The sequence below is a fragment of the Xylocopa sonorina genome, chromosome 13 (assembly GCF_050948175.1).
Source record: "Xylocopa sonorina isolate GNS202 chromosome 13, iyXylSono1_principal, whole genome shotgun sequence".
NCBI classification, from domain to species: Eukaryota; Metazoa; Arthropoda; class Insecta; order Hymenoptera; family Apidae; genus Xylocopa; species Xylocopa sonorina.
Genome location: NC_135205.1, coordinates 7369057 through 7396818, shown reverse-complemented (window position 1 = coordinate 7396818; position 27762 = coordinate 7369057). Strand labels below are relative to the sequence as shown.

The 27762-nt window shown below is 53.1% G+C and overlaps 1 protein-coding gene and 1 non-coding gene across 2 annotated transcripts in view; both read right to left on the bottom strand.

Moving 5' to 3' along the window:
• Positions 1–3103: 3103 nt before the first annotated feature.
• Positions 3104–27762, bottom strand: part of Zfh2 (Zn finger homeodomain 2) — a 61571-nt gene continuing 36912 nt past the window's right edge. The window contains exons 3-7 of the mRNA XM_076906081.1: positions 10083–13648; positions 7045–9965; positions 4370–6709; positions 3761–4249; positions 3104–3683 (exon numbers count right to left, since the gene is read on the bottom strand). Of these exons, the coding sequence (XP_076762196.1) occupies positions 3153–3683; positions 3761–4249; positions 4370–6709; positions 7045–9965; positions 10083–13446 (9645 nt within the window). The 5' untranslated portion in view covers positions 13447–13648 and the 3' untranslated portion in view covers positions 3104–3152. The remainder of the gene's footprint in view (positions 3684–3760; positions 4250–4369; positions 6710–7044; positions 9966–10082; positions 13649–27762) is intronic.
• On the bottom strand, positions 15496–15578 carry Trnal-cag (transfer RNA leucine (anticodon CAG)). The gene has a single exon. It is a non-coding gene; the product is annotated as a tRNA-Leu (tRNA).

Here is a 27762-nt window from a genome sequence, read left to right as displayed (position 1 = left end):
ACACGCGAGTATGTTTTGCATAATTTCACGAATCGCGCGCGCAACTATAATCGTCCCGTGTCGCGTACGGGACGCGTACGGGACGCGTACGGGCCACGACCCTGACCGCCTATCCGGCATTAACATAACCTCTTTACGAAATCACGCGGAAAGGGTGACTCCTCTTCCCTCCAATTCTGTCCCCTTTCGCTTCGACGCAGCCACGCCTCGCGATACGCGTTCTTCCGCGCCTAAACGATTTATCCTATCGATAGATAGAGCACCTAGGCTATCCTAGAGTAGACTTTCCAGGATTATACAGGATGCGCAGGCAAACAAACTATATAGCGATCAATACTGATATATTGTATATTACGTCTACTATTAGCGAATGGTATCGCGCTTGAAGCGTCACGACTTACCCGGTAAAAAAAAAGTAAACGGGGACCAAACGGGGGACGATTCAACGCGATTTAGGGCGACAGGAAGGGTGAAAACATCAATTGAGAAGAAAACCAAAGATTAATCTTATGATAGTATAGCTTTATTTTAGACTAGAACGGAAAAATAATATAATATTAATAATATAAAATAATAATAATAATAATAATAATAATAATAATAATAATAATAATAATAATAATAATAATAATAATAAACTATATACACAAGAATATAGCAAGGGCTCGACATACGTAACATCGTGGTTTTAATACGTGTAACTGTGACGTGTACGTGTACGTGTACGCGTGGATGTTGCGTGTAAGTGTGCGCGTGTGTTACATACGCGGATTGGCGTGTGGAAACGCGTGTGTATCGGCGACGAAAAAAAAAAGCGAGAAATTGAGCCACACCCTCGTCGATTACGAGTACAAAACCGAGGAGCGCGTGTGCCAACGGTTGTCGCTAATCTATGCGCCCGATTACGTTATTTTCATACAAATTATCTCGTTCGTAACTGCGTTCTGTAAAATGGAGATCGGTAAAGGGTATTCCTTCGAGTCGAGATAACGCGCGCCCTCAATGGTGCTAGCCAGGGAGTTATGCAGATCTTATCGTTAACTAAATAAGTAGATGAGATTACGTTGAGCGAGATTTGATATTCGAGACAGGGTTCGTAAAGTGACAGTCTTGTTGTTCGACATGTTGTTAAAAACGGTAGGATCTGATATTTGCTAATCGAATCGTTAGCAATGTATTCTTTATCCACGAGTATGTAAAAAATGGGGTAGCAATTCGCGCAAGAGTCCGATTCGCACACGCTTCGTCGGACGAGAGTGTAGCTATCACAAAACGACAAGAAGAGAGACAGTTTTCGGGGGATGGGATAAGGTGTGGGGGCAATTCATAAATACCTAATGCATAAAACAATAATAATAATAATAATAATAATAATAATAATAATAATAATAATAATAATAATAATAATAATAATAATAGTAATAATAATAATAATAATAATAATAATAATAATAATAATAATAATAATAATAATAATAATAATAATAATAATAGTAATAGTAGCAGTAGTAATAGTAGTAGCCCTGATTAAAATCGATGTTGTCATAAAAATGGCAAAGTAGGATCGTTACGCGTCGCTGCGAACGAGAAAGTGAGGGAATACACGTACGAAAATACACGGTAAGATGCTAGAGGAACAGGTTCAACTATGCACCGACGCGTGATGATTCAGAGACAATTCAGAACGGATTTTGCATTGTAAGGCGAACGAAGAGAAGGAAAAAAAAAGAAAAACGACGACGACGACGACGTATGTAGGGCGACGAAGAAACTGCGATGAAGAATAATTTGGAATAAAAGCGACGGATCATCGATACTGAAATCCATTCTGACTGGTTTTGCATTCACACGCGTAGGTATTTGCACGAATAACGCGTGCGTGTCATTGATCGCGTCTCCGCGCTGCAATCGTACGATTCGCAGAGGCCAGAATCGGGACCGTTCGAGAAGAAGGGGCCCTGTCCGGGCCTCGGATAATACCGAGTAAAGTGTATTTACAATGAACGCTTCAGGCAGAACAGGGAGGAGCGCACTGAACGTAAGACGACACGATGTTGCAGCGGCTTCGCGGTTGTACGTAACGTGGACGACGACGACGACGACGACGACGACGACGATAAGTATGACGCAGTATCGAGAAACAAGGGGTGAAACGAGGGGGTTATTAAGGAGAGGGTATATTTCGCTACGCTACGTACGAATTAAAGGCAATGTATTCTCCGTTCTTTCTGGCTATACTATAATGAAACAAACGCTTCGAGCAATTAGCGAAATGGATATTACTAAGGATCCATTATAAAATATAATAATAATAATAATAATAATAATAATAATAATAATAATAATAATAATAAAGTTCGTAATAATTTGCGTAATAATAATATAGTCTTCAACTGTACATTAACTTATTACTCGTCGAGACGCACATTATTCCTTCCGTTTCTCTAGCTAGGTGACGGCGATGACCGATCGATTAGTTTAAAAAAGTTAATGCTTGATATCTGACGGATCTCGGCGCTTGTAATATAACTATTTCTCCTAGGTGTCTCATTCGCTCGCACACTCACACACGATCGATCGTTTGCTCTCTTTCGCACTTTTAACCGCGTTCTCCACTCTTACGCTAGAATAGTCATCTGATAGGAACTTTCAGTATTGCCTAGCTCTGGATATATTATACTCGCGCTGTACAAATAAAGATTCTTCGAGATTTCTTTCTCTCTCTCTTTGCGTGTCGTTTTCATTTTATAGGCTCCTTTTCAGCGGTTCTCCTTTCGTTTTCGTTCTCGTTCTCGTTCTTTGCCCTCGTATAAATTCCGCGACAGATTCGTTAATTACCGCGAGAGGCCCCCAAGAGTATCACACGGGCCAAATTATACACACGTTACGCGCGTGAAAGGGTCATACACGTGCAGAAACAACATTGAACTGGATGCTGACTCGCGCATGTTCGAAATTCATCGTCCGACCGGTAAAATCGGGTGTGGGTGTGTGCGTGTGTGCGTGTGTGAGGGAGAGTAGGAGAGGAGATGGAAGAAAAATGGATAGGCAGATCGTAGATGGGAGGGGGTACGCGTTTGTCGTTCTGAACGGGGCTCAGTCGAGAAAGATCGGGGTTGGAATTTCGAACGGAACGCGGGCCAAACGATCGCTTACGAGTCTAAGAGGTCAGCCAGACACTCACCGGCCGTGGTGGTAGCCGTGCTGGCCGCTGCGGCGCCCGGGGGATGTTGTTGCTGCTGCGGCTGGAACATCGCCGTCGGATGAAGGAACAACGATCCGTACATCATGTTCTCGTCCGATTGTTGTTGTTGTTGTTGTTGTTGTTGTTGTTGTTGCTGTTGCTGGCCGGGTTGTTGTTGGTTAACGGCAGCTCCGAGGAGCTGGGAGGCGGCGCCGATTCCGGCCGGGGCGGCGACGGTGTTGCCGGTAGCGAGGATCGGCGCGCCGGGCGTTGGCGGGACCAAACTACCCTCCTCGACGGCGACGCGCACCGACTCGATGTGCCGCCGCGAGAACACGTGTTCCTGGAGGGGCGATTTCGCCGAGTATCGGACCGAGCACAGTCTACACTCGTCGGGTCCGGTCGGTCCACGGTGCGGTTGAACGGCCGAGCCCTCGGCTGGCAAGCCCGCCGCCAGCCTGGCTTTCTTCTCCTTCGCGCGGGCATTCTGGAACCAGACCTGCAACTCGTCTCCGTTAGATCGCTAGATCGGCGACGACCGAGAACTCGCGAATGATAAGTGGGTGGTGTGCTCACCTGAACGACTCGTTTCGGCAGCCCGATCTCGCGGCCGAGCATCTCGCACTCGGCCATCGTCGGCGTCTTGTAGTCCGAGAAGAGCGACTTCATCACCTTGACCTGCGTCGCTGACATTTGAGTGCGATATCTTTTGCCGCTCGATTGCCCGGCCGCTCCGCTGCCCGTGCCGGTCGCCGGTGTCCCCGGCGTGGTTCCGATGCCCGCGGACACGGCCCCCTGCCTCGAGCTCTGGGTGCTCGAGGCCGGGCTGACCGGTCCGCTCTCGTCGTCCAGGAATTCGGTGGTCTCGCTCATGCTGTCGTCGTCGCAGATGCTCCGCTCGGAAAGATCGGTCAGCGGACCGCAATCGCTGCCACCGCGAAAGTGCGCGGCGTGTTGCTGGTCCTCGAAGAGGTTGCTCAGTCCGGTCAGGCTGAGTTTCATCGGCCGGCTGAGATCGACCGGTTTGCTCAAATCCAGGGGCGACTCGCTCGCGTTACCTCCCGGCTGATGATTCGTCGTCGTCGTCGTCGTCGTCGCCATCATCGCGCCGCCGCCGCCGCCGCTGCTGGTGGTGGTGGTGGTGGTGGTCGTCGCGGCCGCCGCGGCCGCCGCCGCGGCCGCCGCTGCCGCGGCCGCCGCCACCGCGACCGCCGCCTCCTGCTTCCCGTTGCTGGCGTGCGCCTGTAGCTCGCTGATGTATCGTTTCATCGATTCCTCGTAGTACTTTTTCAGGGACGCTTCCATGTCGGTGTTGAACGGTGGGAACAGCGGCGGCATCATGTTCGGCGTGCTCGGATTAGACGGGGCCGACTCCATCGAGAGCTCCTCGTCCGGAATATTGTCGATGTTCACCTCGCCGCGGGCCACCTGATCGGCGTGTTTGCTGCTCAGATGCGACTCCAACGCGGATTTCACCTTGAACAGGGCCGGACAGAACGGGCACCGTTTATTGATCACCTGGCTGTGCGCGCGAAACTGACCCTTCCGTTCGCGGGCCCGAGTATTCTGGAACCAGACTTGGACGACGCGTTTCTTCAGGCCGACCTCGCGCGCGATCGTTTCCAGCATCTTCCTCGACGGATTCGACTCGACCTGATACTTTTGATACAAATAGTCCAACTGTTCCGGCAGTATAGTCGTCCTCAGCCGCTTGTCCTTCGGCTGTTCGCTGTGCTCCGAGTTGGACCGCGTCTCACCGGCCGCCCCACCCTCCTCGAAATCGTCGTACTTTCGTTTCCGGTCTTGCATCATCGCGATCAACGGGTGCGGTGCGTCCGCGGCTACCACGGCCGTGGTAGCGTTCAGTGCCTGTTGTTGTAGAATCCCGAAGGGTGAGTCCGGCGGATACGCCGGTGGGAACAGGGACGGGTTCATGATATGTACCAGCTGATGCTCGCGCCAAAGTTCGAATCGGCCGAACATCAGATTGCATTTGTCGCACTGAAAGCTACCCTCCTTCGATTCGGTTTGCGACTGTTGCTGTTGCGATTGTTGTTGCGGATGCTGCTGTTGATGCGATTGCCCGATCGTTTGTTGCTGTTGATGATGGGGTGGCGTGGTGGTAGCGTTCAACGGTTGTTGCAGTTGCTCCGTGAGGGCGGGAACGGCGTTAGGGTTGCCAGCGACGGCGTTAGCGGTGGTCGTGGCGGAGCTGCTGTTGCTATCTTCGGAACTGAGAACCGCGGCGACTTGGGCCGCGGCCGCCTGCGCTTGAGCGCTCCTCTTCGCGTCCTCCTCCTTGAAGCAGTGCGTCTTCTGGTGACGTATGAGCTCGTAGTATCTCTGAAACACCAGCAAACACTTCTTGCATTGGTAATTCAAGCCTGGGGTACGCTGGAAGCGGCCTGAACCGTCGTCGCCCTCGCGGCTGCCCGTAGTCACTGGCTCGGCGGCCGGCTGATTCTCGTAGACCTTCCGCGCTTTCTGTCTAGCGTTCTGGAACCAAACCACGATCACGCGGGGGCTCAGTCCGAGCAGTTTGCTCAAATACTCCAGATCGTCGTCTTTCGGATAGGCATTGTTCTCGAAGAACTCCTGGAGTACCTTGATCTGATAGTCGGTGAACCTAGTTCGATTCGCCCGTTTCCCCGAGCTGCTTCCGGAGGAGTTGCTGCCGTTCGTGTTACCGGCGAACGAATAATCGGTCGGGCCACGGCCAGGGCTGAGAGATCTCTGTGGCGTCAGTGCGATCGCAGCTGCCATGGCGGCCGCCGGGACGACCGTGCCCTGGCCGCCCGCGCCAGGGCTGGCAAAGTTCTGGGGCGCGAGCTTCGGCGGGAGCATCGGCGCGGTCGGCGCGTTCGTCGACGCGGCCGGATGCGAGGACGAGCCCTCGTGATGGATCCCGGAGAATACGGAGGTGATGCTGAGCGCCGGCGAATGGGGCCTCGATTGTTGCCCGCCGCCCGAGCTACCGGGCGAGTGATGTTGCTGTTCCTCCTGCTGTTGCGAGTGTTGTTGCTGCGCGCCGTGCTGACAGTGGACCGGCTGCTCTTGAATCTCTTGTTTGATCTCGGTTGCGACCGGGCCGGCGTTCGTCGACGACGACGACGACGACGACGACGACGACGACGACGGCGGCGGCGGCGGCGGCGGCGGCGGCGGCGGCGGCGGGCTCGTCTGTTTGTTCGGGCTCTTGTCGTCGGTCGAGCTACCACCGGATACGCTAGAGTTCAACGGTGTCACTTTCGCCTCCCCGGTCTTTTCGTATTCCTCGAGGTTCAGCGTGGTGCTAGGCGGATTGTTAAAGTTGTAAGGGCTGTCCTTGTTACGTTGCCGCTCTTTGAACAGAGTGTTCCTGAACCAGTGCTTGATCACTTTCGGCGGTAGCCCGCTCTGAGCCGCCATATCGAGAATCTGTTCCTCGCCGGGAGAATTATTGATGTCGAAATGCGCTCGCAATATCTTTAGCTGTTCGTCGGTTATGCGCGTTCGCGCTCGTTTCTGCGAGGCAGCCGCGTTAGCCTGTAAGAAAAGGTCGCCTGTGCTTTCTTTCTGGTTCGCAAGGTTCCCGCTCGAATACGACGTGTATGCATTCTATCACGTATCGATCTCCTACATTGTTACGCGGTTTGCGTAAATACTTATTACTTTGGAAACGTAACGACTGCCAGTTTTGTGTACCGCGGGCATGATCGAGTGACGCGAACGATTGGCAGAGTTGCGAGAGGGGAACGCGTGAATGGAAACAACATCGTTACATAGAAACGACGAACGTGTACGAATCCGCGAAACGGACCGGATACGGTCGGGGTAAGCTAGACGATGTTAGAAGGATAGAAGAATCATCGGGTACTCACGGCTGCTGCTTGTTGCTGTTGCAGGGCGAGGTGTTGTTTGGCCAGTAGATCGGCTTGAGCGTTGATGGGCGAGTACGCGGTCGCCGTACCATCGTACGGTGGCGGCGGTAGCATCATCGGTACCAGCGGCGGTTGAAGATTCATGGCGGCCAAAGCGGGGACGTTCAATCCAAGCGGTAGACCCATCATGCCCATCACCAGCCCGGGATACTGTTGCAGCTGTTGCTGTAGCTGCGACGCGGCCATTGCGTTCAAAGCGGCCTGCATCTCGTTCATCTGTTGAGCCAGCGTCAGCTGAGCGTGTTGTTGCTGTTGCTGCTGTTGTTGGTGTTGCTGCTGTTGGTGTTGTTGATGTTGCTGGTGTTGGTGGAGATGATGCGACGGATTGTTGCTCGAGAGCGCGGTAGGAGTGGTGGAGTCGGTGCTCGAGACCGGCGTGTTGCTCAAAGCCGGTGTGGTCGCCGGTGTGGTGGATGTTGCCTCGGGTGTTTTGCTGACGCGATCCTTCGTCTCGGCGGTCGTCTCGTCTTTCTCTTTGTCACCGCGTTGCTCTCTGTCCGCGGTGAGATCCTGGGGCTGTTGTTGCACACCGACGGTGGCCGGTGTCGAGCTCCTCGGGCCCGAGGACGTGGAGGAGGAGGTCGCCGCGGTGACCACGACCGTCTTCTTCTCGTACTCGCACTTGAACTGTTGCGCGTACTTCTCGAGAAACTCGCGGGGCACCAGGTCCCGATGCACCTCCTCGCAGTGAGCCTTCAACACCCAGACGCTGCTGAACTCTTTGTTGCAATGCTGACAGGTGCTTCTGGTCAGTTCCGGTATAACGTCGTCGTCGGTGTGCTCCTCGGCTTCCTCCTCCCTCTCGCGAGCCGCCTGGGCGGCGAGGGCCTGTTTCTGTTGCTCCTGTTTCTGTTGTTCCTGCTGCGCTTGGAGCGCGGCCGCGGCCTCCTCCTCTTTCCGTTGACGTCTCTGGTGGTTCTCGTTGAACTGCATCACGAGATCGAACCCGAAGCTCTCGAGGAGGTGCTTGTACATCTGCGAGGTTTTGTGACGGGGCTGCGAGAGAATGTCCTGCGTGGTCTGCGAGGTGTGCTGACCGGGCTGTTGCGCGTGCGGTTGAGGGCCGGGCGTGCTCGAGGTAGGCGGCGGTGTTTTCGCCGGGGTGGACGAGGCGAGCGGTTGCGAGGCCGCCAGCTGTTGGAACAACGCCAGCGGATTGCTGAAGATGCAGTAGAGCTGCTGGTGGGTGGCGAGTTGCTCCTGGTTGACGAAGAGGGCGCTGCAACGGGGACAGGTGAGCATCGTCCCGGCGTTCCCGGCGGACGTGCTGGTGTGGTTCACCGGCGGGCTGTTCGGACTGCTCGGCGGGGGCTGTTCGATCAACGGACGAGCGAGGTCGAGTTGACCGCTCGCGGCTAGATCCGGCAGTTTGCTCGCTCTCGTCTGATGAAGCACGCTCCTCATGTGGATGTCGAGGGTGCTGCCCTGCGAGTACGCCACCTTGCATATGTTGCACTTGTACGGTTTCTTGTCCTGATCCTGCTGAGAGTCGGCCGACTCGGTCGGGCTGGCCGGCGGTACCACCGAGATCAGCGTGTTGTTGTTCCCTTGCTCTTGCATGGCTCTCTTCAGCTTGTGCAGGTGGCTCACGCTGTTGTAGTGTACCAGCAGAATGTTCTTCTGCGTGAAACTTTCCTTGCAAACGTCGCACTTGTACGGCCTGTTCGGATCGAGATACTTCTCCATCGGGTAGGACATCTTCTCCCCTTTACGGTGCAACAGCGTCTTGTTGTGCCCGGTCAAGTAGCTCTGCCTGGTGAACGCGACTTTGCACCGGTGACACTTGAACTTCCTCCCGGGGTCGTGGTAGGAATCCTCCGCGACCGGCTGGCTGTTCAGGTAATCCTCGAGCAATCGTTGCTCCTTGTGCAACGGGGAGGAGTCGCTCGCGTCGCTCTCCTCCTCGTCCGGCTTGCTGGCGTCGTCCTCGAGATTCTGCTCGGCCAACAGGCTGCCCTGCCTGCGCAGGGCTTCCTCGGTGAGCGCCTGGAGGAGCGGATGGGCGTGCAACAGGCTCTGTTTGTATTGGGCGAGTTCGTCCTCGTGGAGGTCCGCGTGAGCCGACTCCAGGTGTCTCTGGAGCGCCTGGACCGAGCGAAACGAACGTCCGCATAGCGCGCACTTGGTCGCGTCCCTGATCGCGTGATACTGCGAGTGTTGTTGCAGCTTCTCGAGGGTTTTGAACGCCAGGCTGCACTGCCCGCACCGATACTTGTAGACGTGTTTCTCGCTGACCGCGAGGGTCGGCGTGGTCGCCGGATGGGACTCCCTGTGGTGTTGTTGCAGCTCCTCCAGGGAACGACAGACGCGGCCGCATACGGTGCATCTGGTGATCTCCTCGATCTCCTCGGTGGCCCCGCGGTCGGTCGCGTCGTCCTCGATTGGCGCCGCCGCCGCCGCCGCCGCCGCCGCCGCCGCCGCCGATGGCGGTAGTAGCTTCACGCTGCTGGTAGGCGAGCTCGGCGTGGTAGCCGCGGCCGGAGTCGAGCTGTTGCGCGGGTTGTTGTTCAGCCAGTGGCTCTGGTCGACCAGTAACAGCAGCCGTTGCAAACCGTCCGCGTTCACCGAGTGGATCTGCATCACGTGCTTCTCGAGGGCGGAACGCTCCCTGAACCCGTCCTGGCACAACGGGCACAACAGTTCGACCGGCGGCGGTGGTTCTTCCTTCACGGTGTCCGGTTTGTCCTCGGCGTCCAGCACGTGAGCCACTTGCAAATGCTGTCTCAATTCGTCGCGCGACGTCGGCTGATAAGTGCAATACGGGCAGCTCGCTTCCTCGTGCTCGTTCTCCGGCTCCTGTTCCGGCTCTTGGTCGTTGTCCGGCTCTTGCTTCACCTCGCTGCCGCAATCGCTACCTTCCTCTCGTCGTTCTGAAACAAGAAAGAGGTAAAAAAAAAAAAAAAAAAAAAAAAAAAAATGAGAAGGTCAACGGTCGACGCGCACGCCCATCGAGAGTTCGGTCGAGCGTGTACACTCACCGCTGTTGGGACCGGTGGTAGCGTTCGGCGTGGTCGGCGCGGTCGGACTGGGCTGCTGCGCGGGCGGCGCGTCCGGATCGGTCATCACTTGGAAAACGTCGCCGATGTCGGTGTGCGGTGTCTCGTTCCCCTGGATACCGCTCCGTCGATGAAGCTGATGCAGCTGTTCCATCTGGAGATGCCTCAACGATCGTACGTGTTGCAGCAACGGTAATCTGTGCCGGGCGCTGAACCCGCACAACGCGCAGTGATACAATTTCGGGTGGGCCGGCAGACTGGCGCTTGCCTCGAGCAGGTGGCGGAGGAGCAGGGCCGCCGCCTCGTGCCTCGGCGAGGCCGCGTGCAGGGCCAATTTGTGCGCGCTGTTCGTGTAATAGTCGCACGCGTGACAACGCAATTGCGCCGCGCTGGTAGGCGAAGCGAGATACTTGAGCTTCCATTCGTTTCGCAGCCCGCCCTCTTTCACGTGGTTCACGTGCTGCAGCCGCTGCAGATGCTTGTCGGTCTTGCAGTGGAGCTGAAAGTTCGCCTTCAGGTTGGTCTTGTAGGAACAAAGTTTGCAGACGAAGTGGCCGGCGACCAACGCGAGGATCTCGCCCTCGCGCGTCCGCGTTCGGTCGAGGGCCAAGTGGTGCCCGAGGGCCTCGAGCGAGTCGGTCGCGAAATTGTTGCACACGCAGCAATGATAGAGATGAGACGGATCGGGATCGGCCGGTTCCGGCGGCGGATCCATACTGTCCGGCGATAGACCGACGTCCCCGCCGAGATTACCCATCGCGCCCATGCTCGCCATGCCGCCCATGATCTCCGGCGGAAGCTGCGGTGGTAGCTGCCCGCCGGTCATCATCTGTATTAACAGTGCCTGATTGTAAGCCATGTCGGCGAGGGCCGCTTCCGCGTGCTGAGGCTTGTCCAATCCGCCGAGGTGAAGCAGCTGCTCGAGTTGCTGTTGGTGTTGCTGTTGCGCTTGCTGGTGATGATGCTGCGCCTGTTGATGGTGGGACTGCAACGCGGACAGGGTCTGCATGTGTTTCACGTTCTGCTGCAACACCAGCATGTTGTGCGTATGCTTCTCGCTGGTCATGTGTATCCTCAGATTGCGGGCGACGTTCGTCTCGTAGTTGCAGACGTCGCAGCGAAACGTCGGCTTCGGTTTACCTTGGCTACCGGGCTGGCCGGCGATGTGCGGGCTGTGATTCTGCTGATGATGCGGGCTCCTCGTCGGCATCGGGGCGTCCTGCGAGGACGACGGATTGTTCGCGGCCGAACCGGCGGCACCGCCGCCGCCACCGCCCCCGCCGCCGGCCCCGCCGCCGCCGCCCTGCTGCAGCTCCTGCATGTTGTTCAGGTGCTTGTCGCTCTGCATGTGAATGCTGAGGTTACCCTTGGTCGTGGTCGAATAGTTGCACACCTCGCATCTGTACGGTTTGTAGCCGCAGGTGTAGGTCTCGCCGCGCGCTAACCTCGGATGCGGCTGTCCGGCGATACAGTAGATGCAGGAGGTTTCGCTCTCCGGATGTTTCTCCTTCATGTGTATCTCGAGGGTCTCCTGGTACTTGTAGTGCCAGTTGCATTTCGGGCATTTCAGTGTCTTGCACGAGTTCCGGCTGTGAATACCGGCGAGCGGTCCGCCCGGTCCGGCCAATCTACTGCTGGCTAGGATCAGTTCGCATTTCGGGCACTCGACGCCGCTCGGTCTGCCTTGCATGTGCTCCGGGCAGACACCGATCGTCGTGCCTGTGAGGAAATTCGGCGGCTGTTGGGTGAGAGCGGCGTACGACGACGGCGAACCTTTGGTCGAGGAAGCGGGCGGGGGCGGTGGCGGCGACGTGTAGTGTATGCCGGCAGCGTCGGGTGCTTTCGCCCAAGAAGCGGCGCTCACCTGACCGCCGCCGGCCCATTGGTGTTGTTGCTGTTGTTGCTGTTGATGATTGTACGCGAGAGGATGATTCGAATGCGAGGTGGGCGTGGTCGGTGTACCGGGCGACGGCCTTTGCTGTTGCAACTGTTGCTGTTGGTGGTGTTGATGCTGGTGTTGGTGTTGTTGTTGTTGCTGCTGCTGCTGGTGTTGGTGCTGCTGCTGCTGTTGTTGGTGGTGGTGGTGCTGCTGCTGCTGCTGCTGCTGCTGCTGCTGCTGCTGCTGTTGCTGCTGCTGCTGCTGCTGCTGCTGAGGACTACTCGGTACGCCGGGAGTACTGGCAGGCGTGCTGGTCGTAGTCGGCGTTTCGTGATCGGTGGATTCGATGCGTTGCTGATTGTGCATCTGCGCGGGCGAGGACTGGGGACAAGCGGAACTGGTGACGGGTTCGAGAAAACTGACCAGCGGTTGTTTTCCTCTGCCCACCGCTTGAATGATAGCCGAGGCGGTCGAGTGCGAGAGTATCTGTCGTTCGTCTTCCATCAAGGTCAGCTGATGTTCACCCTGAGCGTGGGCCACGAAGCTCTTCGCGTAGCCGAAGCTGAGCTTGCATATGAAACACATCAGGATAGGCTTGACGGGTACCGAGGCGGCCGGTGGCGGTGGGGCAGCTTGCGCCGGTGGCGGTTGTTTACTACCCTCCGCGCTTCTGTAGCTGATCACCCGATAGCTGTGCATCACAGGGAGATCGGGATTGTGCTGTTGCGCGGCGGAACGTTGCTGTTGCTGTTGCTGTTGTTGCTGATAAGCTTGATGGGCGTACAACCTCGATACGTAGTAGGCGCTCGCGATCTGAGGGAACACCAGAGAATGGGGTACCGAGACGCCGCGTCCGTCGACGATGCATCCGTCCGGCAACGAGTCGTCCTCGCTGAGCTCGCTCTCCCCCTCGATGATGTACGCGGACCCGTCCGGATTGTAGACGATCTTCCCGTCGAACTTTTCGACGTCACCGCCGGTTGGGCTGGGGCTAGGGCTCGGGCCTTGTTGCTCGCGTTGTTGCTGCCCCTGGGACTGCATGTTGATCGTGGTGGCGGTTGCGGCGGCGGCGGCGGTGGTGGTGGTCGTCGCGGTGGCGTCCGCGATCGGGGTGGGCGTCGGTATGGCATCGCGGGTGCAGGGTTCCGTGCCCGAGGGTGGACTGGCCGTCCGGGGGTGATGGGGCTGATGTAGCGCAGCCCCTGCCGCCGGGGGGGACCCGCCCCCTCGGCCCCCCTCCTCCTCCGGGCTCATCTCCTGCTTCTGCTTCGCGTACGCGGAATTTTGGAAGGGCCCGCCGTGTTGCTGGTGTCGTTGATGCTGTTGCTGTTGATGAGCCGCCACCAGCTGCTGGTAGAGCTGCTGATGTTGCCCAATCGCGGCAGGCGTGTGCTGCTGAAGATGCGAGGGAGGAATGTTGTGGTGTTGAAGGTGGTACTGGGGGGGATGAGGCTCACTGGAGGGCATCACCCCAAACGTGAGGCGGGCGCCAGCCTCACATCACCTACGGCGCCTGCGCCTACGCTCACTCGACTTCTTCTTCTCCTTCCTCTTCTTCTACCGGACGTACCGCTCCCCACCCCCTTCGCACGCGCTCCTTCCGATCCGGTCTCTTCTCCACCGTTGACCAACGCTTTGCTAGCTATCGCGACGCAACCCCAGGTCGTACCTGAAACAGACCAGAGGTGCTGCTGACAACAACGATTTCTCGGACCTCGGCAGACCGAGAGAGAGAGATTGGTCTAGCTCGCTAGCCGAACCGAGAATGCGAGAACGCGAGTAACCTTTACGAGAGTCGGAGGTCTAGCCTAGACGGAGGGCTGTTTTACCACGCACCGTCGAGATAACGAGACGCTGGCAAGCTGCGTGTACAGAGGATCGGGGCCCCGAGGCGAGACACAAGGCGTCCTGTGTTCGGATTACCTGACCCCTCCTCGCCGCCGTGGACCCAGCTGTGTTTGCGTCTCGCCGCGACCAGTCTTATCCTATCGATTCGATATCGACGTCCCGTCTCCCTTTCCCGCGCCCTTCGAGGAGACAGACGCGAGAGGAGGCGCGAGAGCCCCGAACGCGGAACCAACTCGGACGCTCCAGTTTGATCGTGAATGCCGTTCTTGTCTGAAATCGGATAACTATCCATCCGCCTAGGCAAACACGGAAATACCTCTATCGTAACTACGCTCCACCGCCAACCGCCGCTTTACAGCCTACGATTACGACTACGATTTTCGAGATATCGGCTTCTGCCTATAGACTCGCGGCGCATCTAATCGCGTCGCATCCACCGAAACCACGCCATCGGCAGGAATCGATCATTCGCATGGATAGATTTCAAATGCGAACGTACGCGATAGTCCAACCGTCGGTGGAACGTCGCGCGTAGGCGTGGTACGCGGGTAAGAGAGAGAGAGAAAAAGATACGGTGCTCTCAGGGTTGTTGCGTAACCAAAAACATCTGCCAATCTAGCGTATCACCTGTCCCGTCGTTACCTATACGCGTATACGTGGATATTCCTATGGTATACGGTTAATTTATCATCGGCTCCGGCCATCCTAGAAATCGAAGGTCGCTCTCTTCCATCGGGCTTCCATCTCAGAATGTATACGGTAAAGCTCCGCTCTTTCGTTAAACGATAACATCTTAACCGCCGCAACGACGTCTCCGAAGAGAAAATCGTTCGATTAATTTCCAATTAATTTAATAAATAATCCCTTTCGGGACGATAAACCGGTGATTTGAAAACCACTGGGCGAGAGAAAAGGGAACGCGTCGAATGAATTTGATAGCGTGACGAACTCTGCGATGACTAGGTATTTCCAATATATCGATTCGACCGTTTCCTTCGAGAGAGAGAGAGAGAGAGAGAGAGAGAGAGAGAGAGAGAGAGAGCGTGGTTCTTCCGCGAAATATTAATCGCATCGCCGCTAATGCGATCGACGCTATCGAAAAGTAAATTTGATCGCGGGTTCGAAGAAGGAAAGGGAGGATAGACGGAGGAATATGGGGTGGAATAATATAATCGTCGGTCCGGAGAAAGTCGAGGATGAGCACACAGGTGGTTGACGAGTGTTCGCGATGAATGACGGAAGATGAAAGGAGAGGGAACGCGATTGGAGAACCGCGAACCGGAGGCAGAGCGGGGCTTTTGTTTGTCGCGACAGGTTTCGCCGGAAACCGAACCGATAGGCGGTCGCGCGCGCGCTCGCGCGCCTGCCTCCTCACGCGAAACTCCCTTTTGTGCGCGTTCTTCCCGAGGGCCGGGTAGGAAGAATCGATCGGGCCCCGCGGGGCCCACATGACTGACCATCGGTTACCTCGCGCGTTTCGCCCAGCCACGAAATACACAAGATGCCCGCAATTATGGCTACCCAATTATTTCGTGCGCGTCTCGTTATTTATTGAATAACCCGGCTGGTTATTTCGCGTGCACCGCGAGAGGGTGCGTACGCGAAACAAAAGTGGGAATAGTAAAATTATAAATTGCGATCGCGAAAGATCGCATATTTTATTCATTTTGTCAGAAGTGGGATTCGAACCCACGCCCACAGAGTGGACTGCGACCTGAACGCAGCGCCTTGGACCGCTCGGCCATCCTGACGTTGTTATCAAGTCGAGCGTTCGTTTTCACTTTCGAGCGGGTGATCGATAAATAATCTAAATTCAATGGAGGAGTAAAGAGGATCGTTGTATTCGCGATGGCCGTTCGTCGCGGTCGAACCGGAGCAAGATCCGTAGGCGAACGGCGGAGGATCGAGAAGAGGGGCAACATGGCGGAGGAACGCGGGGTGGACGAGAAACGATGGGAGAGTGTACCGTGGCGCGGAGGAGAGCCTCCCGGACGAAGACAACGGTAATAAGTGAAGGGCATAGCGCGCGCACGCTAGAGAACCGCGTAATTTACGTGCAATATGGATTCGGACGGCGTTTAATTCGCCGGACGAGCTGCCGATTATCAAGTTTCCCTCTGTTATGTAGCTGGTGAGCGCAACCAGGCCCTCTTTGTGATATCAATTAACTATGATTTGCCCCCACTTCCCCTTCTTCTCCTTCTACCTCCGCCTCCTCCACCTCCTTCTTCTTCTTCTTCTTCTTCTTCTTCTTCTTCTTCTTCCACTTCTTCTTCTTCTTCTTCCTCTCTTCGCTCCGCGAGCTAACCCAGAGTTTAACCCGTTCCCTTATAATTTCCTTCGAATGCACCGTGAGAAACTTGGCCGTAACACGCACGGGCACGCGCATTGGTTGCATCGGTCGGTTCAAACGATTATTAGATTTCATCGAATTTTGGTCGTCGATTCGCGCGGCGGATCGTATAAATGCGATTGGTTCGAGAATACGATGGTAAGTAGATGGAATAGAATGCGTTGGTATTTCGCGAGGGGTGGATACGTAACGGGTTCCAGGAACCACGTAAACGTCTCGGCCCTGCAATTAACCCATGATCCGTGAGAGAAGCGAATTCCCGCGACTACGTAGCAGGTTTCCACCTGGAACCCGGATCGTAGGCGGAACTCTGGAATTCGAATGTTTGAACGCGTAAAAGAAGATAAGAAAGCGTACGAGTTCGCTCGAAGGGGTGACGAACGCGGAAGAGGCGGCTTGGAAAGTGGTTTTTGCCGTGTGACCTGTGACGTCGAGGTCGCGCCGTGCCACGCCGGCAACAACGGCCGCAAGGGTTGGCTAATGACAAAATCAATGCGACATAATTAGACATGGCGGCTAGCTGGGTTCGCGTGTGTGCGTGCGGGCGCGCGCGCGCGGTATGCCTGCGGGAATTATTGCAAAAACATCCCTTAATGTGATCGATACGGCTTCGCCGAGGAATACGGGTTGCTCGCGTAATATTATTTAGCTTAGAAGAGTGTCGATACGTTGGAGAGAGTTAGATAGAAAGACAAAAGGGTCGATGGATTTTTTTGTCCGGTGCTCGTTCTGCATCGTTGGCCGCAGCACGAGCGGATGACCCTGATTGGGCACGGAGCCGGTTCGAGGTGGCGCGCTAATGATCTCTGTTAACGGACGCTTCGCACACCGAGAGAAACGACTCGCCTCTTTGATTTATGATCAACGCCGGATTTCGGCGAATCGGTAATAAGGAACGACCTCTCTCTCCCTCTCTCTCTCTCTCTTTCCGCTGTTTCTGTGTACATTGCGCGCCGATTGGGATTTCGTGGCCGTTGGACAAGCCTCGGTTCTTGGTTGCACGCGGCACCCGGCCGATTTTTATGGTTTCACCCCGGTGTTACCGTTTCATCGGTATCTCGCTCACGAAAATCGTGTCACCGATCCTACAAACATTACCTACAACGGTATGTACGCGTACTCGACAGACGTTTTCAACGATTACAACGTAAAGAACGGATCGCCGCCTCGACGAAGGCATCGTCCGCTTCGATTCGAAGCGAACCCGTAGGTAGATAGAGCTAATTATACTCCCGAACAAAGGGTTATTCCGATGACGCACGCGTAAGCTCGGGAAACATTGATGAGCTCCTCGCGACACACGGTCTTTCTTACTCTTTCCCATAAATTCGACGGACAGATGCGAAAAAAAATATCCCACGTTACCAACGGCTCGGGTGAAATCGATCATCGGAAGCGGCTTTATAGAACGCTGGAAACACTCCCGCCGCGGTTACCTACTCATGCGTATCCGTAAATTGATTTAAATGCCCCCACGCCCATATCTGTCCGAAGCCGTGGGATCGTTTCGCAAGTCAACGGGCAGATCCATCAACGCCTGTGCGTGATGGTAACGCGAGCCCCGTCTACCGCGTGTGGCAATTACGAAAATAACGATGTCGATTATTTATTTATTTATTTATTTATTATTATTATTATTTCCATTTATTTGTTCGTTTGTTCGTTTGTCCCGGCCGTGAGTCGGGATCGTGGTAGGTAGTAACAGTTGCAATTAGCATGCACGTTTGTCAAGAGGTTACGGAAATAGCGAAATAGTGAAATTACGGAACTTGTTAAATCCGCAGACTGGCGTCGAGCCGAAAGGAACTGGTGCGCGAAACCTGTTGGTGTTCTAAAAAGGCTCGCGCGGCTCCGGAAATGGGCCGTTCGCCGGCACGGCGCGTTGTCTCATTAGCAGCGCGGGTTCGCAACGAGCACGCTCCCCAATGCCACCCCCGTTGCCGTTTTCCAGCCCCGCGATGCGTATCTTACCCTCCTGAATCCCCTTTACTCGAAAGAACGAAAGAAAGAAAGAGAGAAGGAACAGAAGTTCGGCCCATCGATAAATTTCGTTTCGCGATGAACGCGATCGGATGATAATACGAACGTAAACAATAATCGGCAATATTCGAGGAGCTTGTTTCGCGGGACTTTTCAAGCATCGAATAATCAAGTTATCAAGCCAATCTTCATTTATCAGATACTCAGAAGTCATTAAGCGATCTTATCCAATCAATTATAGTTAAATGGGTTGCCGAGGAACGTCGGACGCGATTCAACGCGTAAGGAAAGCGATTCGAGCACGGGGAGGTTAATAATAAAGCGATCGATGAAGAAACGGTGCTGGTTCATCTATGGAACCGACAGAAGCGTCATCAAATTCCTCGAGCAGAAACGAGATCGTTAGAGGTTGGCCAGATGGACGCAAGAAATCCGTACGTGCCGATACGTATGTACCTCTCTACCCGTACTACTTACTTACTCCGTTCTTTTCCGAACCGATGCGTCTTCCCATCGATCGAACAAATTGAAATTCGAATAAATAATTAGAAGAGGGAACTGCCTCGAACGAATTTCCATTCCAATGATCCCCGTAGTGACTAAGAAGCGTTACACGCTCGCCCGACGAGCGGATTTTCTGTAACCGGCATGGCTTCGGCAACTGAACCAGTCGAAGACCTTTTTATACTCTATTTTATTCTCTTTAAACCGAAATCGTTTCAACGTCGAACAACGGAGACGCAACTGTCTCTATTTCGCTCGATGACGTTACTCGGCTGCCGTTTTCTCACCGATCGTCTGCCTATATTCTACTCGTACGGGCGGGTAGTATATCCGTATCGCGGCAAGATAATTGCACGTATCGCATTGTACGATGTCAGAGCAGAAAACGTCGCTTCCCCGCGACGATGTATCCTGCAATTGTTCCACGCGTTCCGCATCTAAACAGTTATGTCGTCGTCGTGGTCGTCGTCGTGGTCGTCGCCGTCGTCGTAGTCGTCGCAGTCGCCGGACTAAATTAGGGGAGCGAGTTCCCCACGAGGATTATCATCCCCTGACACGCGACATGCGCCGTGCGCCGTGTACGTGTATGCACGTATGTTAAATTGCAGGAGAACCGCGAACGCGTCACGGACGGCATGTGTTTGACCGACGGACAGCAGCGTGGTGCTCCTCCTCCGCGTTTTAAGTAAAAAGTGTTTTCTCGATGTCCCGGAGAAGCCCGAAAATTGAATCGAACCCCCGTTATCGAGTCTGCGGTGGATAGCCACGTGTCGGAAAGGCCGGATATTCAATTATTCATATAGCTATCATTAGTTGCCGTGCATAAATGGTGGAAGAAGATACTATTTCGTTTCTCTTTCTCTCGAAGGGATGAATGGACGGGAGGAATGTTCCGGTTTCCTGTGCGTTCGGTGGGGTTGGGAGTACGAGGAGAGAAGCGCCCTTATCGGGACGTGGGATCACGCGCGCGTGGTTAGGGTCGCCTACGCCCGACGACCAAACTTCCTCGTTCGACCGCGAGAGATACCTATCGTGGCCGTGATCCGATTAATTAATTCGTAGGATTAATTGCCAGCTCTCTATCTCGAATGGATCTTGGCCGTCTGTTCGAGCATTATGCAGACATCGCGGCCGAGTGGAAGGTCGCGTGGGAGTTGTTCCACCACGGTGGACACCGCGGTCATCTGGAGCGCGACCGCGACCGCGTAGGCCCATCTTTTCGGCTCGCCCGGCCGTGCAGGTGTTCTCCTTCTCAGGATTTTCGCTAGCTTCACGGCTAGCTCCCGGATAGTAGTGCCGTCCCTTCGGAGGCGCGCGCAGGTCACTCTCTCTCTGCCAGGTGTACTCTCTGTCCGCTCTGTGACTGGCTCGCTAAGTAGATACCCCGAAACCACCATCCTCTATTGTTGCCGAGCTCCTCCCGCAGCGCCGAGACGCACGCGGTACGCACGGAACGGAACGAATCGATCGAGCCTGATTTTTCCTTATTGTTCGAAACGAGCCACAGGATCCATCCGACGACGGCCAGTTGTCCCGTGAAGATCCCATTGTGCGGACATCGATGCCTCGAAACCTCACTAAAACTTTTACACACTTTCGTTCGCGACTCGCGTTTAACGACAGATTCTACACCATACGTGTTTAATGTATTCGTAGAAAAACGGAATCGTCTCTCCAGCTAATAGGTAGGTAGGTAGGTAGGTAGATAGATAGATAGATATAGATAGATAGATAGATAGGTAGGTAGGTAGGTAGGTAGGTAGGTAGGTAGGTAGGTAGGTATATTTATTCGAGCAAACTCTCCTAAGAACACAGCTATACAGCTCGAGGTCGGTCGAAAATTCTGGGTAACTAAAGAAATACCTAGAACCTGGCTCAAATTGTAAAGTGCAACTGGTGGCTCAATCGAGGAACGATAATCCGGAGGAAGTAAAAAGGCTATTGTGCGTGAGAATCGCGATCGTTCCGGTAAGCTTGCAACGATCTTTGTGATTTTTCTCTTGTCCCGGCAGGTAGAGCCGAAGACACGCCTGCGCAGGTTTTGTCGCCTAACAAAGAACCTTTTGTTTGTTTCGTAGCTCGAAGCGTTAAATTCGAATACGTACTGTCGCCAGATCTTGAATGAAACTTGGAAATCTCGAAGCGCGCGCGACGCAGCTGGATAGTTGTCGCGTAGAGGTTCCATTCTATTGTACCAACGTTTCTTTTCCCCGAATCGGAACGAAAAGAAGAAAGAGAAAAAAAAAAAAAAAGAAAAAATAAACGAAAGGACGTTACGCGAACTGTGCCGCGTGTGTCCACGTTCGCCGATAAACACTGATTAATTTCAACCTGGCTGTTAACAAGCTCGGAAAACACGCGTCTGTTTTTTCGATTACATTTACCTAAAGGGAGTTGCATAGGTTCGATTTCTCGTTACTTGCGCGCAAACGGCGATAATAAAGCGGCGATAAAATTGGAATCTTCCATGGAAAGTTAAAAAAGTTGATGCCGCATGTGTCGCGTAAAAGGCTAAATAAGACGAGCAAACAGTCCTTGTGTCTCGAAGAAGCGACAACACGTTCGTTATACCGGTAGCTATAATGTAAAGTATGGAAAAATATAGGCGGTCCGATAATTAATGGGTAGAATTGTTTGGGCGATTAAAAACGGGAACGAAGGAGCTGTATATTAAGAACGTGACACCGGCCACGACAAAAGTCAGCTAATGATTCATGTAAACTCCGAACGGTAGAACGAGAGTTAAAAGACCGATCTGGTTTCGCCGCTACGATTGATCGATTTCGTGCAAAAGGTAGAGAGGCTGAGAACTGGTTCTGCGTTTTCAGCGCGCGTAAGTGGATAAGTGTCCGCGCTCGGCTCGAGACACGTTCAAAGTTCTTTATCGGCTGACAAACAGTCGGTCGGAAAGTGGAGGTTTCGGTAAGGGAAACGGTAACGATCGGGATGAAAACGTCGTCACACGGGGCAGAGATGCTCGGACCGTTCCACCATCGCTGACCGACGTTGCGCGCGAACGGACGCGATTGGCGGGTTTTGAAGCGCGGGCGCCACGCAAAAAGTCGCTGGGAACCGGTCGCGTATATATTCTAGATAGACGAGTAGACCGTTTTAAATCATCGACGGGCACCTGAACCTGGTGTCGATCTGGATTCATCGATGCGACGGAGAAATTTCAATCGGTCGGACAGCCAAATAATTAATACCGAAGCGTTATCTACCGCATTCTTACGTAAAACATCGATCCGGTGGTGGTGCCGGTTACCTTTTGCACATAACGATGACACGAGGTAAGCTCGTGTTTTCGGGTTTAGCGGGGAAGAGTCCGTTCGAGGTCTTCCGACCTTTACGTTCGTACGTATATAACGCAGCTATAGATAGTTAGGTAGGTTAGGTAGGTTAGGTAGGTAGGTAGGTAGGTAGATAGGTAGGTAGGTAGGTAGGTAGGTACGTACAACAAACATGTCGAACCAATCTGGTCGCGACATCACGCGCCAAATATGCGAGGTGTGGCGAGAGCACTCGGGAGAAAGAGAGACGGAGCAAGCGGCGCCCACACCGAATTCACGCTACGTCATTAAGCGAAGACAGTGTCGGAGGTGGAGGTCGGTGTCTTCGGACAAGGTTGTTTGAACGTTCGAATGAAAAGAAAGAGATTAGGTTAGTAGATTATTAGGGTGGGTAACTGCTACTAAAAAGTTAGTTATTGCGAGTTTCGAGGTGGAGACGCGGTTTAAGCGATTAATCGGTGGAACGGAAAAATCACGGGACTTGGATCGTTGCGTCGCGTCCGCGCTGGAGGGGTTTGGCAGAACGAGCGCAATGCAAAACGTGCCAGACCAGTTGTGACATGGAAGGGGCCCCAATGGCTATCTACTTGCCGGACACATCTTATCCACGATCTGATCTCTCACCCTGTTAGGAACCAACACGCCGGGGCCACGACCCGCGATGTTCGTTTCAACCATTTTTATCCCCGTGCCAATAACAACGCCCGTAAACGTTATACTTTGCTTCCTTCTCCCTTTGAAAGTTTGATTGATTTTTCGTCGGGACACCTGTAGAAACGAGCAGCGCAACGCGAACGAGAGCTGCGACGGCCCGGCTAACGAATGCACCAGCACAGCCGATATCGTCCTAGCAAATTAATCCGACCGACGACTAATGAATCAACTTATTTGAATACCCTTCTACCCCTACCCTCGACCTTCCTACTCTTCCTTCTCTGACGGAGCCCAGCTTTACGGTACCGTTTCTTAAAAAGAATTTCCAGCTACTTTTTCCCTCTTCGACGAGATAATTGGAGGGAACAAAGTAATCGGAACCGTGCTTACGATATATGGGTACGGAGACACTGTCGCGGGAAATCGAATTAATTCTAATCAACTTCTATTTACTCGCATCGCATAAGAAATAGCAGTTTTAACACAATCGTCGGATCTTCCCCCTGCGTTCCCCCTTTCTTTTCTCTCTGATCATTTTAATCTCTGGTAATCCTCGTTGGCGTAACGTTCGCGAGCACACCCCCGGCGGCGGGCCCGCGCACAATGCCTCCTGATTGCGGATTAAGGATTAAGAGACAAAAGCAACGAGACCCGGTGGCCCCGATCCTCTTCGACAAACAAATGGGATCGCGAGTTCCATTAGATTTCGGTGAACGTCGCTTCTCGCGTTCAAAGTTGGCCATAACGGAGTCGAATTTAAATGCCCGAGGCGTATTACGTCGCAGCCTTTTTCATGCTCTTCGTGACTGAAATATTTTTCAACTGGTTGCATCGAACGAAAAAGTTGAATGGAAATGGTCGAGCGGTAACACATCTGCTCTCGGTTCGTCGAAATACTCTCCTCCGTCCAATAATTCGAATTCTAATCGCAGTACGGTCGTCCGAGCACTGACCGTTAACGACTTTAGACGAATTTAGAGGACGCTCGATACCTTGGACGGCGATCCCAGACCGCTCCCGATCGGTGGAGCGACAGAGTACGAGAAGAGTAGAAAGGACGCTGATAACCGCCGATCCAACGGAGAGGGGGAGAGCGCGAGAGAAAGGGAATTAAGGGAAAGAGAGGGCGAGGACTATTGTCGCCAACGTGAAATATCGTTGTCCATGCCAGGCACGGTGCGTATGCACGAATAACGACACGTCGATTAATGTCCGCATTGGCAACCGCACGGCCGTCTATTAATAGCGGGGCCGACACGCGTGATTTCCAGTTGGCGCGGGAAATAATTTTACGGCAAATCGGTCGTGATTCGCGATCGAAGCTGGTACAATTTTCGGACTGGAACTTGGAGAATCCAATCTTGATCCGCTTTTGCTTCGAACGGTGCGTGACTCGTACTTGTACAGGCGGTATAATTGCCATTGGAATTTGAACAACGGGAATTAAACGTTACTGTTATTCGTCTGCTCGCGCGTGAATTCTTTCCAACCTCCTCCGGGTTTCCTTCTTCTTCGTTTCGTATTTCCTTTTCTTCTTCTTCGATCGATTATTACTAATTCCATCGATCCCATCGGTACTATTCCGGCCGCTGTAAACTTGGTAAATCGCGGCCGCGCGACGATCTATGGCGATCGCGTGCACGACGGCGACTTTTGGCGCGCGGAAGAAAACGAGCGACGCGGCGCGCACCTGAAACACCCTGCAAATTGCACTTTATGTGTCGCGGAGTGTCAGGAATGCGAATCTGTTATGTCGTTTATCTGTGAGCAGCGCGCTCACGGAGAGAGCATGGAATTCCGCGAAATCGATTTGAAATTCCTCACCCATCGGGAAGGTTATCAATTCGGATTGCACCGTTTGCACCATATTTACATATTGCAACAGAAATGTAACGAATAATGTAAGAACGGGCAATGGCAGCTCCTCTCCTTCCGAGTAAAAGTAAATAATTAAAGCGAATAAAAATAATCGGCGAGATTCCACTCGCTGTACTTATTAAGTCCCTTTTGATCGGGCGAGTACTGGCGCGCTGCGCTACCGTTCCGATATTAGCTCACAATAGGAAGCTAATAATGCAAGAAAAGGGACAGCCACGACCGGTTGAACCCGGAAAACGTGTACTCGCCGCGTTACTTAAGCCGCGTTTACAAATGCAAATCGCGGCACGAGGATTAAACGAACCTGGGGTAATGTAGAATAAAAAGAACGGCGAAGAAATCGGATGTAATTATCGATGTCGCGGGCGCGGAATTATTCGTAGGAGAGAAAGGTGGCAATTAATCCGTAGGAGACGCGGCGGTTTCGTAACGAAAAAAGGTCTTCCCGGTCTCGGCGGGAAGCCCGGCGAAACGCGATTACGGCGTAATCGGCGGGTAGAGGCGAAGCGTGGAATTATCAGGATTTAAGGAGGCAACAAAGTGCGTTTTTACGAGGGTCCGTCCAAGGATGGCCTTTATAGTCTCCAGCGGGCTCTCGTATTCTCGTCCCTTTACCAGCAGCAAGCATAGCGTCACCGTCGCTATATGTACAGAGAGGCGATACGCGCGCACAGGGTGTCCCCGAAGTAGCTCCTCTCTAGGGATGAATCGTTTCAGGGGGGCGCGCGCAGACGATTTCGGAAACACCCTGTACAGGTAGGTGGATAGGTAGGGAGGTAGGGAGGTAGGGGGGTAGGTGGGTAGGTAGGTGTACGCCGGAGCCGAGGGAGCGAGCTCATCGCGGTGTACGTATAGGCAGAGAAATGCCGGAATAATCGCCGGCGAGATATAATTAAGCCACTAATGACCACCGTTCGCAGAGCTGGTTCTCGCACGACCGCTGCCGGTAATTATCAAATAAAATAAACACCTTCGAGAGAAGGGACACACAATGAATCAAATCGAGGGCCCCTTAGCTGCCGTGCGTTGCCCGCGGGCTAATCTTTCCAACCGATCGGAAAAATTCTTTGCGGAATATACGTCTCTTCTGGGTGTCACCCCGTTCGCGATACTATGCGTTTTCGTGTTAATAGCGATGCCGGGGAGTATATTGCGTGAGATCGACGCGGCGATAAATGTAATTGCACGTGCGCGGAATGGAATGGGTCTAACGAAACGACGAACTCGACTCCCCTTTCGTAAACGTGTCACGAAGACCTGATCAATTTTATTCTCGTCCTCGAACTTTTCCAAATCGAAAGATCGCTACTACGCTACTCTGTACATCTTCGGTTTAACGGTCATTCGGTTGGCATTTATGATCGAACGTCCCACCAGCCATCGCGGTGATGCGTATTATTAAAAAACGAATATTTCGGACGACACCTCCGCGGACCTCCCACGTGCTAAATAAACACCGGACGATAATAAATCAAAAAAACGTTGCCCCCTTGCTTGGTCGCGATCAAAATCGGAATTTATTACACCGGCGATATCTATCAATCTCGGAGAAGTCTCTCTACGTATCGACGTGTAATCTACGGAATGTCTAATGCACTTAGCCACGTATACGCAGGATTCCGCGAACCCTGCGTAAACTATACAAAGATTATCCTCCAAAAATTATTGCGGCGTGTCGCGCCACGCAAAGAGAAATCCGGCAAAGATTTTGCAGATTTTACAGATTTTATATATAATATATATAGAAAGAGAGAGAGAGAGAAGTGGAGCAATAATCTAGCCGCGGAGTCGAAGAGGAAATCGAAGGACACGGGATCCCTGAAGGGACGCGCGGCGAGTAACGAGCGTAAAAAGGATTCGTGGTGTATCGGCTGCAACCCCAGGGCTCGCGCGTTAGTAACCACGGACCAACCGAGCCACGTTCACGTAAGCCGCGATAATAGATTATGATAATAAACGGTATTGTGCCGACATAAAGGCACCTAATACTCGGTCTCACAGTCATATTCATGGCTCTCCCTCGTTCTACGCTAACACGCGGTTATCGTAAAGAACGTGCTGCTTTACCCGTATACTGGCTATAGCGTATCTATATACAATATTATACACGCACACGCACACACACACACACACGCACACATATATATACATGTATGTATTCGTATCTGCGCTCAAAAATTGCTCCAAGAAAAGCGGAATCGATTTGTTTTCTCTCCAAGATGCGTACAGATGCGTACAGGTGCGATACGATGTATAAATATAGAGCAGGAGAAATAATACGCAAACGCGCGACAAACGATAAAGAGAGGAAGAGTGATAAAGCACACGGAGCTTCCGAAATCACAACTATCCGTCGTTAAACATTGGGTACTCGAGATAAAAGACGATCAACCATCGATCGCGAGTGTTCTAGGAAGAAAGCATTCTCGAAACAACTTTACGCGCTAATATAATACAGTGGTAATGTATAATTAAAGATAACCGGTATTATTGTTTCGGTTTTGGCAATCGGAGTGGGGCCAGTTTCGGGTTGATCAACGGGCTGGGTATAATTAAAGCGATTAAAGGGGTGATTTAGTGGTGAAAACAATTAATCTCTTTTCGTTCGTATATCTTGTATACCGAGGTATCTAATAAAGTTGAAACGACTGAAGAGCGATTCGAAAAGGTTTGAAAATAATTCGAACGAAAAGGCTGCCTCCCTCTTCCCGTATACCTGTTTAACTGGTCCCGGACCATTTTCGGTCCTTCATAATTGTCCTCGATTCAGAGAAAGCCCCCTCCGATTTTATAGCGAAATTTTACGATACCGGACACTCGGAGAGTCAATGCGTTTAATATAAGATATATATTTATGATCGAACTTCACTTCCAAAAACTAATTCGACGACGAGCGTGCGATTCAGATTTTCGCTTTTACAACTGAGAAACGGTAATCTACCGTATTTCATCGCGACACGACAGTGGAGAAGTCGAACGGTTAAACGGACAGAGGAACGTGTCGAGATTGAAAATACATCGGTAGTAGAGGTATGCGTGCTCGATCGCGTACGTGGATTCGATTTTCGATTTTACGACCGCTAAGTAGATATCTAATTGCACCGGTGTTGCAGCCAGATATTGGTTGGGATGATTAAAAATTCGAACCGTTCGAGTGGTGGCTGAATTCGAAGACACGCGCGTCCTCGCAAGGCACGTGTCGCGTCAATTGCCTTTGGGCGATATTACCTGCGAAGGTTTCGGGACGGATCCGTTTCGATTGTAACGAGAAGAATT